Here is a 15344-nt window from a genome sequence, read left to right as displayed (position 1 = left end):
TATCACATACAGCATTCAATTTGAATTTAACCGTTGGAGGACACTAAAAGCTTGGACAGGCCTCACCCCCATGCAAACTATCATTTTGAGCTAACTGAGGAATAATTGATGAATTATTAACATAGCCATTAAAAAAGTCATTAAAAATACAACTTATCTCTTTAGGGTCTCTGCACAAGATTCCATCAAAATAAATTAAAATATTGCTAACATTTGTTTTGTTATTTAAGATTTCAGCATTAAGTAATTTCCAAGTAGCTTTACATACATTTTCAGCATTATTAACCTTATTAGCGTAAAACTGTCTTTTGGATTGGATAACTTTATTTCTGAACTCCTTATTTTAATCTCTTAACCTTATTATAAAGATCTTTAATATTACAAGCCCGAGCAGTCTTACTCAGACTAATAATAATGAGTATTACTTATGACAAATGTATACCCCCCCCCCCCCCCCCCATTACAAAACATTTTAGTGTTAGTAAATCTGATGATAGGTAGTATGACAAGACCATGATTAGTATAATTTACAGTTCATTATACTTCATATTAAAATAAATAATCAATGCAGGAATAGAATTTCTACTCCTTTATTTACAATGTATCAATAAATTGTTATTTTTCTACATGCCTAGATAGACAAATTGTAACTTTTCATTATATGAAATTGGAAATTTATGTATAACTGAGAATGTTTAACAATCTGTTAGTGACAAATAATTTAAGAAATATACATTAAACAATTTCATTTTAATGTGTATCATAAAACAATACAAAAAATGGCCACATAATTAATCACAAAATAAAAAATATACTTGGTTTATACAGCCTACAGCCTAGTAAAATGGTAAGTGTTTGAAATCAACAATTTATAAATAATTGTTTGGAAAGTTTTTTTTTCAAATAATACAGAGATACTGATGGATCTGTGTCTTATCATTCTCAAAGATTTGTCGAATTATAGTTCGTTAATAATACATGCTATAAGAGAAATAATTTTTATTCTAGTTCACAAAAAATACCTACTTACTTTATACATACCAAGTATGTATATTTTATTATTTACTGATGTGAGATGGAACATTTATGCAATGCTAAATCACTCGTCACAAACATATCAACATTCCAAAAAGTACAGGCTGTTCTGTCCATACATGTAGTTTGAAACAGTATTCTTATTCAATCAAGCCATCAATAGAGTTGCTGTAGTTAAAGATCTTTAAGTTAAATAAGACAAATTTATCATTACAACTATACTTGGCTACAAACAAATGTGTTAATAGCCTGAGTCACAAATGTTTTGTACATGAAGAAATGAGATATCACATAAGTGGCTTTAGACCAATACCTGAAGGACATAGATGACTGAGATAACTGTGTAATATATAAGACATCTTACATAATCATATATATATATATATATATACATATACATATATAATGAGCACAAGCAATAACAGTGGTCCCATAAGAATCTATTTTAGGCTTTGTTTTTCCCCACAAAATAATGACATCGTATTTGCTCAAGGATGACTTTGTGGCATTACTCACACTGTTCACCTAATCCACTACTTCTCAGAATGATCTCTACAAGAATGTTAAAGATACCTCAAGTCAGTGATATTACAAATTGTCAGAAAACTCTTCTACATACAAATATTCTAGATGAACAGTCAAGAAAATTATCCAATATGAAGAAAGAAAAGGCAAAAGCAGGTACTTTTAGAAAATTTACCATATAGGAAAGAAGCTATAGGTGGCACGGTAAGAGCTATGCCCAGGACTAATTAAAAACTTTTCTGTTTTGTTTTAATATCCCCAGAAGCCAATAATACCATTCTTTCAAATGTTTATATGTGTGTTTGTTTGGTTGTTAACACAATAACTTGAATAATTTCTTTTTCAGATTTTGAAGAAATTTGGCATAATGTCCAGGGCTGGATAAACACGAATGAGTTTGTGAACCAGCAAGAACAGGATTATTAATAGATATAGGGATAGGGTGTTATGGGGTTTTGACATTTTCTATCATGTTTTTTTTTTTCATTTTCACCCTTATCCCTTTTGATGCTAGAATTTTTTTGTAATTTTCGGAAAAAAACTAGAGTTATTTACTTATTTTGTCTGAAAAGTGCTAGACTTGCCATTGGGGCAAAGTCTAGTGTGCAAGAAAAAAAAATCGGTAAAAATAAAATTTTTCATCTCGAAAGTGCTAACGAACAATGTATTGTGCCTCGATCGTATGAGGAGTCGAAAGAAACCATCGCTGTTTTTAAACAACAAGCGAGTCAACCAATATACTCATTTAAACTCACACGATCAAAAGGCGCGCCAGGACAATATATCGTCGCTTAGCACTTTTTGTATATGTGAACAACAATATATCGTTCAATAGCACTTTTCGTGAAAAAGACGCACAACGATCGTCACATAGCACTGAAAGGGTTGAAACATTAAATAATCTGATATTGTAACATCTGAGTGACTAAAATGTGCTCAAGAGTATTGTGTAGCTTTCTAAGGAAACCTACTATTAGTGGGTTTCAATGGTAGTTTTAGTTTAAGGTACTGAAAGTTGAAGAAAACTTATTAGAAGTATATCACATTGACAAAGAGCATAATAAGTTGCACCATGAATGTTCTTTTTAAAGTAATGAATAAATGAATCCAATTCTTAAGAGAATTCCACTTTTTTAAAGATGTAGTCTAGAAACTAAGATTTACTGCTTAACTACTTTATAACACTATATCAGATTCAGTGCAAAGACATAATTTGAATACTAGTTTACACTTAAAAACTCTTTTATCAGGTCTACTAGAAACACTTTTCGCCTTTGAATAGTAATGGAATTTCAAGTTACAATTGTGTTTTGGAGTACCAATATTCCTAGCATTTGTTTTCAAATTGTCATCTGTGTGTTTATCTGAGTTCTGATCTAGTGAAGATTGTGATTCTTCCTGGTCCTCAACTTTTTGTTTAACTTTATATTTTCCAACACTTGCTTTTCCAGTCAATTCTTTTTTTTCTGATCTCTTCTTGTGTGTTTTTCTCCTGGTTGAACTCAGAGAAGAATTCATCTTCTGTGACATCAGTTCAGAATGTTTGCATAGCTTTTTGCTAGTGGTTTTAATAATTGATGGCTTACATCTGCATTTTTTGGTTTCCAATTTTATTTTTTTTATTTTACTCTCATCCACATGCTCCAGATAGATTTTATTATCTGTAGTTTTAGAGTCTGCTTCACCTGTAAGGCACAAATTAAATACAAAAAAATTAATTAAAAACACTGAAGAAAAATTATTGGCTACCAATGTACTATCTCTCTTTGAAGTTAAATGTAAGCCCAATTGTTTAAAATTTGATAGGAAAAACCTCTGTTAGCAGTGCATATCTAAAATGCCCCCGCCACAGCAAACCTACAGACTAAGCGAATTTCAATTTGTCCGATTACTTTTTTATTAAAATATTTCCATAAATAAGACATATTTATTCCCAATTTAAATATAGTGTATTAGTTCATATATTAATTCATGTATTTAGTAAATATATATATTAGTTCAAAAATAGTGTATGAGGTCCACTACATATGTTTCGCCATATATGGCATTCTCAAGTGGTTCAACAGAAACATTTTATCCAATTTGGACTCGTCAACATGTTAATTCAAATACGAAAATAGTCACATTATAACAACAAAATAAATAAACGAATAAAACATTTAAACATGTAGGCCTACAATACATAACCCGACCAACTGCACTGACTGAGACAGACTGGCAGGAAAACTATGAAGTCCCAGCTCCTTTGTTATCAGGGGTACAAAGGTTGACTTGTTTATGTCCAGAGCTATGTGAGATTATTGTATTGAATATTGCATGGGAACTGAAATTTAATTTTTCATTTAAGATATGTTGTTTGGTTTCTTCATCATTGTAGCTATTGTATATTTCGAACTGTTCTAAAGAATCTAGTTTGTTTCCTTTGTTGCTAATGTGTAGGATTTGCAAGCTATTTTCTACTTTATCAACAGAGTGATTTGTATCTATTAGGTGTTGGGCAAACTTTGATTTTTGTTTATTTGTTTTAGGGTCGGGGTGATGTTCCTTGAAACGCTGGGTAAAAGTTCTGCCTGTCTGTCCTATATAGAAGTTAGGGCAGTCCAAACAATGTATTTTGTACACTCCAGATTTTTCCAATTTATTATTATCTCTTGTGTTCCGGGATAGTGCCTGCTTGGTTTTATTTGTGGTCCTGAAAGTCAGATGGAGTCCGTGTTTTTTCATAATTCTGTTGAGACCGTTCTGGGCTGTGTGACTGTATTCAATACAAACAAATTTCTTCTTCTCAGGTTTTTCAGTTACGTTCATGTTTATGTTTTTATTTTGTATGTTATTTCTGAATTTTGAGACAATTTTGTCAATCATACTGTGTTTATAACCATTGGAGACAGCGATCTGTTTGATGATATTTAATTCTCTATTGTAATCTGTAGTTGAAAGAGGAAAATGAAGCATTCTGTTTACTAGGCTATTGTATGCAGCAAGTTTGTGGGAGATAGGGTGATAAGACGTTGCATGAATGGTTTGGTTCGAGGTAGTTGGCTTCCTGTATACACTGTAGCATAACCTGTTGTCCTTTTTCTCAATTGTAATATCCAAGAAGTTTATTTTGTTGGTAATTTCTGTCTCTATTGTGAACTTAAGTTTGGGAGCAATGCTATTTAAATAATTTAGAAGTAGATTTAACTGTCTGGTACTGCCGTTGAATAACATTATTGTATCATCAACGTAACGGTTATAAAGTATGATCTTGTCTTTAAATTTATTTGTATCAGAGAATATGAATTTATTTTCAATATAATTTAGGTAGATATCAGACAGAATCCCAGATAATGGAGAGCCCATAGCAAGACCATCTGGTTGGCTGTAAAAGTTGCCATCGAAGGTAAAATAATTTTGTTTTAAGACTTCCTTGAGTAGACTTAGTATTTCGTTAGCAGATTCGTTCAATAGGGCCGGGTTATTATACAAATGGGTTTTTATTATTTCCAGTACATCATTTATAGGCACATTTGTATATAGATTAACTACGTCAAAGGAGGCAAGAGTGTGATGCATTTGTATATTCATATTTTTTGTTTTGTCTATGAATTCATAGGAGTTCTTTAGGCTGTAATTATGGGGTAAAGTGATGTTTTCTCGGAGTAGTTTATCAAGTTTTTTGGAAATTTTATAAGTTGGTGCTGGAGTAAAGTCTACTAGTGGTCTGATGGGTGTACCTTCTTTATGTACTTTTGGTAAACCCCTAAAAATTGGTGCAGATGGGTTCATTACCTTTAAGTATTTTATTTCCTCTTGAGTGAAAATAGTTTTTGAGTCATTTATTAGTTTTTTAATTCTTCTCTGATAGGTTTTAGTAGGGTCTTTGTTAATTTTTAAAATGTTATTTTTGTCAAAAAATTCATGTATTTTTTCAAAATACGAGTTCTTGTATATTATTACAGTGGTGTTTCCCTTATCTGCCTTGCATAGGATTGCATCATGGCTAGCTAGTTTTTCTTTGATAGTTTGTAAGAGTCTGGTCTCTTCATTGTGTGTGCGGGAAAGGTCAGTGCTATTAGCTGATAAATCATTGGTGAGGGTTTTCTTAAATTTTTTAGACATGTTAAGACGTGTGAAATTCCTATCATCTTCATCTGGAATAGATTTGATTGCGCATTCAGCATTTATCAGTTCATTGAAAAAAGCTTTTTTACCTTTTCTTGGTAGATTATAATTTAGCCCTTTTTCTAATAAGTTTATTTCCTTTTCATCAAAAACTATCTTAGTGTTGTTGATAACTCTTGGAAAGAATTCAAAATCAAATAGTATGACAGTTTCTTTAGAGTGTTTATCACTCAACAGACGTGAAAGTTTTTTACTTTGAGTGGATTTTTTATTTCTAATTATTTTGGTGATACCAAAATCAATAGTTTGTAGGACGCTGTCCAGTTGGGCAGGATGTAGCGTGTTTGCTAGTTCTAGGTATTTCTTAAGTAACAAAGTATTAAGCATTTGTTTTTTGGAGTATAAATATTTTATTTCGTTTTTCAACCAAGTTTTCTCGGCTTGAGACTTTGTTTTCTGTGCTCGTATTTTGAAAAAATACATGAATTTTTTGACAAAAATAACATTTTAAAAATTAACAAAGACCCTACTAAAACCTATCAGAGAAGAATTAAAAAACTAATAAATGACTCAAAAACTATTTTCACTCAAGAGGAAATAAAATACTTAAAGGTAATGAACCCATCTGCACCAATTTTTAGGGGTTTACCAAAAGTACATAAAGAAGGTACACCCATCAGACCACTAGTAGACTTTACTCCAGCACCAACTTATAAAATTTCCAAAAAACTTGATAAACTACTCCGAGAAAACATCACTTTACCCCATAATTACAGCCTAAAGAACTCCTATGAATTCATAGACAAAACAAAAAATATGAATATACAAATGCATCACACTCTTGCCTCCTTTGACGTAGTTAATCTATATACAAATGTGCCTATAAATGATGTACTGGAAATAATAAAAACCCATTTGTATAATAACCCGGCCCTATTGAACGAATCTGCTAACGAAATACTAAGTCTACTCAAGGAAGTCTTAAAACAAAATTATTTTACCTTCGATGGCAACTTTTACAGCCAACCAGATGGTCTTGCTATGGGCTCTCCATTATCTGGGATTCTGTCTGATATCTACCTAAATTATATTGAAAATAAATTCATATTCTCTGATACAAATAAATTTAAAGACAAGATCATACTTTATAACCGTTACGTTGATGATACAATAATGTTATTCAACGGCAGTACCAGACAGTTAAATCTACTTCTAAATTATTTAAATAGCATTGCTCCCAAACTTAAGTTCACAATAGAGACAGAAATTACCAACAAAATAAACTTCTTGGATATTACAATTGAGAAAAAGGACAACAGGTTATGCTACAGTGTATACAGGAAGCCAACTACCTCGAACCAAACCATTCATGCAACGTCTTATCACCCTATCTCCCACAAACTTGCTGCATACAATAGCCTAGTAAACAGAATGCTTCATTTTCCTCTTTCAACTACAGATTACAATAGAGAATTAAATATCATCAAACAGATCGCTGTCTCCAATGGTTATAAACACAGTATGATTGACAAAATTGTCTCAAAATTCAGAAATAACATACAAAATAAAAACATAAACATGAACGTAACTGAAAAACCTGAGAAGAAGAAATTTGTTTGTATTGAATACAGTCACACAGCCCAGAACGGTCTCAACAGAATTATGAAAAAACACGGACTCCATCTGACTTTCAGGACCACAAATAAAACCAAGCAGGCACTATCCCGGAACACAAGAGATAATAATAAATTGGAAAAATCTGGAGTGTACAAAATACATTGTTTGGACTGCCCTAACTTCTATATAGGACAGACAGGCAGAACTTTTACCCAGCGTTTCAAGGAACATCACCCCGACCCTAAAACAAATAAACAAAAATCAAAGTTTGCCCAACACCTAATAGATACAAATCACTCTGTTGATAAAGTAGAAAATAGCTTGCAAATCCTACACATTAGCAACAAAGGAAACAAACTAGATTCTTTAGAACAGTTCGAAATATACAATAGCTACAATGATGAAGAAACCAAACAACATATCTTAAATGAAAAATTAAATTTCAGTTCCCATGCAATATTCAATACAATAATCTCACATAGCTCTGGACATAAACAAGTCAACCTTTGTACCCCTGATAACAAAGGAGCTGGGACTTCATAGTTTTCCTGCCAGTCTGTCTCAGTCAGTGCAGTTGGTCGGGTTATGTATTGTAGGCCTACATGTTTAAATGTTTTATTCGTTTATTTATTTTGTTGTTATAATGTGACTATTTTCGTATTTGAATTAACATGTTGACGAGTCCAAATTGGATAAAATGTTTCTGTTGAACCACTTGAGAATGCCATATATGGCGAAACATATGTAGTGGACCTCATACACTATTTTTGAACTGCAAGACGAGGTACGTAAAGTTTAGTCTATACTACGCAGTTCAGGGGCTACAAAATGGAATTTAATTGGATTTTTAGTTTGAGACGAGACGAGGCGAGACGGGATTTCCCATTTCATATATACAGTAACAGGAAATGCACGTTCCACATTTTAACCTAATTTTTAAAACATTTTTAAATACCTACTGATTTATGACAGACTGGTTAAATACAATAATAATAATAGACAAAAATATTTACAATCTTTTATTAAATAACTTCTTGATCAGCATTGTACGTGTTATTAAATTTACGGAAAGTAAATAAAAGAAACGTCTTATAACACTTAAAACATATATTTACGCTTATACTGTTACTCACAAGACGGTAAATATACAAAAAAGATGGTAAGTGGTGATCGATTTCGATTGGGTCGACATTCGCCTATTGGGTCTGATGATGATTGGAGTGTCCAATTGAAATCGATCACCACTTACCATCTTTTTTGTATATTTACCGTCTTGTGAGTAACAGTATGTTTTAAGTGTTATATAAGACATTTCTTTTATTTACTTTCCGTAATCTTTTATTAAAATACATTAATAAAAACATCAGTATAAAAAATATTAATAAGGCCTAGCTTATTAAAAATAACTCTTCGGCATAGAAAACATGCAATTAGTTATCAATTAGTAAATTGTTCAACTTTCAAAAATATCATTAATATAATGATTTTGGAGTGACTTATTTTGGCTATGTTTACAGTAGTAAACATGTCTCACACTGCTTACACTAACAAAACTTCTCATCATTTGCTATGTCTAAAAAAATTATAAAACAATTGAAGCAATATTTCTATGTAACAAATTAACAATTAAATAAAAATGCCTTTGCAAAGGAAACGCAACATCAACACGCTACTGTATTGCGGGTATTGCATCGACTTTCAGCAGGCGTTTTTTTTTTTTAATTTTCTTGAAATTTCAATTTTATTTAAATTTTCAATTTTATTTTAATTTTAATTTTTTTTTATCTTGTTTAATAAAGTTATACAGTTTGTCCAATGTATACATGTTCACAATAGGTACAATTAGTTTTGTAGATACCCGAAATGTCATATTTGTTACAATAGAATCTTCTATATGTGGATGCAGTTCCCCGTGCGGTACCGGGTTAGAATAGCACCGCAGCCTTCTCGGGCTTGTCGTAAGAGGCGACTAAAAGGGTGACCGACGAACTCACTGGGAGTCCCTGGGAGTGCCCCTGTTGTGTTGCAGGGGTTGATGTGTGCTCTGCACTGCCGACGGGTATTCTTAGTGGGTCGTGAGAAGCCAGCCACTTCAGTCCTTGGTCAGGGAGTGCGGCATGGATGTAGAGGTCAGGCTCTGCATTGCGACGGGGGACCCCCGGCAAGTCAGGTATCCGGTGCTGGGCAAACGGAGGTCAGGCCCCGGGGAACTGGGGTAGGGGTTTTTGTCCCCGAGGGTATACCCGTTCCTGACTGATTCCGGGCCGCTCCTTGCCGCACGATGCGCTGGAATAAACACGATGGCTTTAAATAAAACCCCTCAAAACATATTTTTGATCAAGAACTCAAATGAGCCAGAAAAGACGTTGGAAGTGGAGCGGAACGCTTTTGTCCGTAGCTCCAAGGTTCAGCGGTCGCCACCACCGAAAAACGTGAGGACATCTCCCCCACCTGCCACCTTCAAATGCACTAATGAGTTCCCCCATTTAGAAGCTCCTTCGGCAAGTAGAGCCTGGAACGGTGCGGAAAATGTCGGAGATGCAGGTGTCGAACTGGCGTTGCCAGCAACTCCCCTGGCGATCAGTTCTGCTGTAGGGATGCCAGAGGAGCCATTCACAGCACTGTTGAGGTCGGAAGGCTCTGAGATGGTACTTCTGCGTCAGAAATATCTTGACGCAGAGAGTGACATTGAAACCCCGGCTCCAAGACATGGAAGCTACGATTAAGGCTATGCTGGACGCCTTCCGGACCCAGAAAGCCGGAAATCAAGTGGTCAAAAACGGCATGGCCAAACTGGAGAATGACCTTGGCTTCGTTTTTGCCTGCCGAGTGGTGAGCAAGGCAGCCATGGAGAAGATTGCCGAGAAGGTTGTGTCTCTGTCTGACGAAAGAACACTGCCTTCTAAGAAACGTAAAAGGCCTTCCACATCGGACAGTCCTCAAAAAAGAGAAGAAGGCGTCCAGACCAAAAGGACCACGGTAAAGGCCAAGGCGACTCAGACTGACCTATTGTCTTCTGTGCCCAGATCCTTTTCGGACATAGCTGCAGCTCCTGTAAAGAACCAACAGCCACAGCTACCTACGAACCCCCTTAAGGGAAGTTCCCAAAAGGGGTCAGTTGTAGAGACACCTGGGGCTGCGTGGGAAAAACGCCTTTCCCGAAAGGAGAAAAGGCAATCGAGGCGGACGGAGGTCGCCACTATAAAGAATGTGGCAGTGAAGGCACAGCCAACCGGCGTGGCCCAAACTGGGCCCGGCTCGGTCTCTGCTCCTAAAAAGTCCCGGCCAAAAAAGCCCAGGACAGAGGCAATCCTGGTCAAGCCCTCAGGGGAGATCTTTCGCCGAGGTCTTGGGTGCAATTAAGGTCTGCTAAGCCAGAGCAGACGGTTGTACGGTCGATTAGACGAACCCGGGACGGGAACGTTCTCCTTGAACTGGGTAAGTCGAAAGACAAAGCAGCCTTTACTGCCGAACTGAAGGCAGCTGTTGAAGGCCAGGGCACCGTCCGTGCTTTTGAACCAAAGACATCAGTCGAGGTTTGAGACATTGATTGTGTGTCGACGGAGGTTGATGTTGTTGAGGCCCTAAAGAAAGCTGTCCCCGAGCTTGGCGGGCAAACAGATTTTCTTAAGATGTGGCTCACAAAACCGACCAGGAGTCAGCAGCGGATGGCGGTCGCCGAAATGGCAGACGCACATGCCACTAAGGTGCTGGCACTCCAGCATCTGAGAGTCGGCTGGGTCAACTTCTATGTCAGCTTGCCCTAGAACACGATGTCGACGCGCTCTTAGTCAGCGAACAGTACCAGTATCGTGATAGGGACCCATCTTTTTGGTTCCCTGATAGTCTTGGTACTGCTGCATTCTGGGCGCGTAATGCAGCTAATGTACAAGTACGGGGTCACGCGAAGGGCCGAGGTTTCGTTTGGGTTCGGTGCCGGGATGTCACATACTTTAGTGTCTACCTCACTCCCAACGAGGCCATCTATGAATTTCGTGAGAAGATAGACCGCCTGGAAGAGAGCGTGCGCAATATCACAGGACACGTCGTCGTGGGTGGGGATTTTAATGCTAGGGCTGTCGAGTGGGGAATGACCCTCACCAATTCCCGGGGCAAGTACATTCTGGACTTTGCTGCCAGAGCCGGACTCGTTGTCGTCAACGAGGGAAACACGCCAACTTTCCGGCGCCCTGGGATGCGGGGAACGATCCCAGACATAACCCTTGCATCTGAGTCCCTTTTGCCAAGGATCAGAGCCTGGAGAGTCCTGGAGGATTACACGGGCAGTGACCACCAGTACATTATTTTTTATGTCCTGGATGGTCATCAGAGACAAGTAGCCACGTTTCGTCAAGTGCCCGTTCGATGGAATATTAAAAAAATGGACGTGGCAAAATTCAATGAAGCCATCTTACGAGGAACACTGGTGGTTCCCCCCGCAACTAGTGTGGCTCAAGCAGAGGTGTTAGTTACATCCATGATGGGACTAATCGTCTCGGCTTGCGATGAGTCTATGCCTCGCAGGAGATCCTGGTGCAATAAGCGACGTGTGTACTGGTGGACTGCCGAGATTGCGGAATTGCGTCGGTCAGCATTGAGAGCCAGAAGACTTGCTATCAGGGCCAGAGAACCTTTCATTTCATTTCATTTCATATAACTTTATTCATTAAAGTACAATACATAGATACAGGAATGGCGTCAAGAGTAATTTAATAAAACTAACTAACTAAAATACTTATCATTATCATGCATGGCATAATAACATACCATCAATATTAATAGCTTTTCAGATCAAATAAATTAAAACAAGCAGTGCAATATGAAAGTTAATACATGAAAATATCAAAATTAAAAATACAGATAAAATTATTTTAAAACCAAAAGTTTCAATTGATATGAAACAGAGCAATTAATAACTTAAAGAACTAAAACTCTTCAAAGGAGTACATAGCCTTGTTGATAAGAAACTTTTTCAATTTTGATTTAAATTTATTTTTGGAAGTTTCTAATTTGATTTCTTTAGGAAGTTTATTATAAAATTTGGAACCGGCATATTTAGGTGTCTTCGTAAAAAGTTGCAGAGTATGTGAGCTTGTGGCCAGGTTTTCTCGATTTCTAGTGAAGTAATTGTGATAGTCTCCAATAAGTTGTAATTCATTAAATCTGTCCTTTACTGATAATACTGTTTCATAGACATACATTCCATAAACAGTCATAATATTCTCAGTTTTAAAATATTCTTTGACTGAAGTTCTGCGTTTTAAATTGCACAAAATTCTAATAGCTTTCTTTTGCTTTTTTAGAATTGATTTTAATTTTTTCTTTTTTGCTGCACCATAAAGTGAAACTCCAAATGATATGATTGAATGTATGTACGAAAAATATATAATTTTTAAAGTTTCCTTTTCACATAGGGGTTTTAATCTTGTTAGCGCATAAAGGCCAGATGAAATTTTAGAAAGTAACTGATCAATATGATGATTCCACTTCAAATTTTCATCAATTTCTAATCCCAAGAATTTAATGTGGTCTTTATTTTGAATTATGTTGTTATTAACTACAATTTTTGGCAGATTTTGCGGTTTAGTTTTTCCTGCTTGGAAACACATAAAATTAGTTTTATCTGTGTTCAAACGCAAATTATTCTAATTAAAAAAACTGTTAAGTAATAATATATCAGAATTGGCCTTGGTTTCAAGTTCAGCATAGGTTCCTGCGGCTATTTTTAAATTTGCATCATCAGCATATAGGCAAAGCTTGCTAAAATCACTGAGTTGAGGAAAATTTCTCAAATAAAAGATGAATAAAAGAGGGCCTAGGATCGATCCTTGGGGCACCCCATATTTTACTTCCCGAGTACAAGAATTGTAAGAAATTTTATAATTTTTGTTATTACAGTGACTCAGTTCTACGTATTGTTTCCTATCAAAAAGATATGACTTGAACCAGTTCAAAGCAGTACTATTTAGTCCACTACTACTGAGCTTTGAAAGCAACAACTCATGAGAAATTGAATCAAAAGCTTTACTGAGGTCCATGAACAACCCTACCACTTTAGATTTACTCTCTTAGCTATCAACGATGGATTCAATGAAAGCTGTGGCAGCTGTTATGACAGATCTGCCACTTCGGAATCCATGTTGGCAGTCATCAAATGTACCATTATTTTCAAAGAAGCATACCAGTTGGTTATAAACAACCTTTTCATAGATTTTTGAAATTGAAGGCAGCAAAGCAATCGGTCTATAGTTTGATACTGTTTGTCTGTTTCCTTTTTTGAATAGCGGTTTTAATTTTGTTATTTTGAGTTTGTTAGGGAAAATTCCTGATATCAAAGATGAGTTAATGAGATGAGTTATTGGTTTAAGTAGGACTGATTTCGCTTTTTTAAAAAGAACCACAGGAATACCATCGTAGCCAGCACTATAGGAATTTTTTAGACTTTTAATAATTTTATCAATGTCGCTCTCATCAACAAAGCTAAATTTAAAGCTCCTTTTATCTAAAGGAAGTACAGGATGCAGTGTGTCATCAACATTTTTTTGGAATTTATTTATATTATTGAAAGTTTCAGTTTCTTTTACAATATCTGCAAAATAATTTATGAATTGGCCACAGACCAGGGAAGGGTCAGAACATACATCATTATTTACTACTAGGTTTATATTATGATTATTAATAGTTTTGGCTCCTACTTCAGAGTTCACAATCTTCCAAGTTGCCTTATTAACATTGTCAGAACTACCAATTTTTCTTATATAAAACTGTTTTTTTGAAGAAAACGATTTCTTTCTAAACTGCTTATTTGTTTCTCTAGCCTCATGTAACAACTTTTTGCAATTTAACTCTCTAGCCGCTTTGTTAAGATTAATAATATTTTGTCTTTCCAACTTCAGTTCATTAGGAATCCACTTACAGTTAGTATGTTGTCTTGAGAGAGTTGATGGAAAGAATGTATTAAAATAATGCATAAATATTTCATAAAAAACATCATACTTGCATTCCACAGGACATAAATAAAGATTAAGCCATGACTCATGTTGTAAAGCAGATATAAATTGTTCGACGTTTTTATCATTAAAATTTATTTTATGTTCAAAATAAACAGAAGAATTATTCAGGCTATTTTTCGTATTAGTAAAAACTTCAATTATTTGGCCATCATGGTCCGAAAGTTGTGTATTAATACCCGTAATTTTATAACAGCTGCTATCTAAATTTGTAAAAACATTTTTTATCTATTGCAGTTTTAGTTGTATCGGTGATTCTTGTAGGAAAATCAACCAATGACTGGAAGCCATTAGCTGTTACAACATGCAGTAAGTTTTTCCTGCTGGTGTCATTTAAGTTCAGCATATCAATATTAATATCTCCCATAAAAATAACATATTTATATTTAACACTGATTATTTCAAGCATTGTATCGAGTCGTTTGATAAACTCAGATTCATTTTGCTTAATTGGATTCCTGTAGAAACCAATTATAATAAGTTTTTTCCTGGGGATAATTTTATCTACCTCTACTAAACAACACTCAAAAATTTGTTCAGTGACAAGATTTTGGATTTCAGGTATTATAATTTCTTTAAAAGTAAAAAATGGTTTTGCTAAAATAATTACGCCACCACCTCTAGATTTTTTCCGCCCAAAACTGGCAGCAACATTGTAACCATTAATATTTAATCTTTCCAGAGAAGAACTTATCATTTTATGTTCTGTCAAGACAACAATACTAGGTGTTAGTTCAGTTAGAGTTACTTCTAAAGGTTCAATTGATGATTGCAACCCTCTAATGTTTTGATGAAAAATACATAAATTGCTTATTCTAAAGTTACTTTTACAATGGGGGCTGCTTGATCTACTAAAAAATTAATGGTATCGTTTTGGATTGCAGAATCTACCTCTAAATTTAACAATTGTGGTACATAACTAGCTTTATTCACTTCCACACTTGGCCTATCACTTTTGCTCTGCTTTAGCAACTCACAGAAGGTGAAGTTGCCGGGCACTACTTTGATCACATTCTCATTCACAGCTGCCACTGAAGGTCGTGATGGTGG

At 35.2% G+C, this 15344-nt stretch overlaps 1 protein-coding gene across 1 annotated transcript in view; it reads right to left on the bottom strand.

Annotated features, from left to right (window-relative positions):
- Positions 1–984: 984 nt before the first annotated feature.
- LOC128983713 (uncharacterized) overlaps positions 985–15344 on the bottom strand; it is a 41003-nt gene continuing 26643 nt past the window's right edge. Inside the window, exons 4-5 of the mRNA XM_054403127.1 lie at positions 1428–3245; positions 985–1394 (exon numbers count right to left, since the gene is read on the bottom strand). Coding sequence (XP_054259102.1) covers positions 2737–3245 — 509 coding nt within the window. The 3' untranslated portion in view covers positions 985–1394; positions 1428–2736. The remainder of the gene's footprint in view (positions 1395–1427; positions 3246–15344) is intronic.

This window comes from Macrosteles quadrilineatus, unplaced genomic scaffold, assembly GCF_028750875.1.
Source record: "Macrosteles quadrilineatus isolate MER2022 unplaced genomic scaffold, UCM_ALF_1.0 Scaffold_1__1_contigs__length_201487025, whole genome shotgun sequence".
Taxonomy (NCBI): Eukaryota; Metazoa; Arthropoda; class Insecta; order Hemiptera; family Cicadellidae; genus Macrosteles; species Macrosteles quadrilineatus.
Note: the sequence above shows the minus strand (reverse complement) of the source record. Positions and strands in the feature narration are given on the sequence as shown.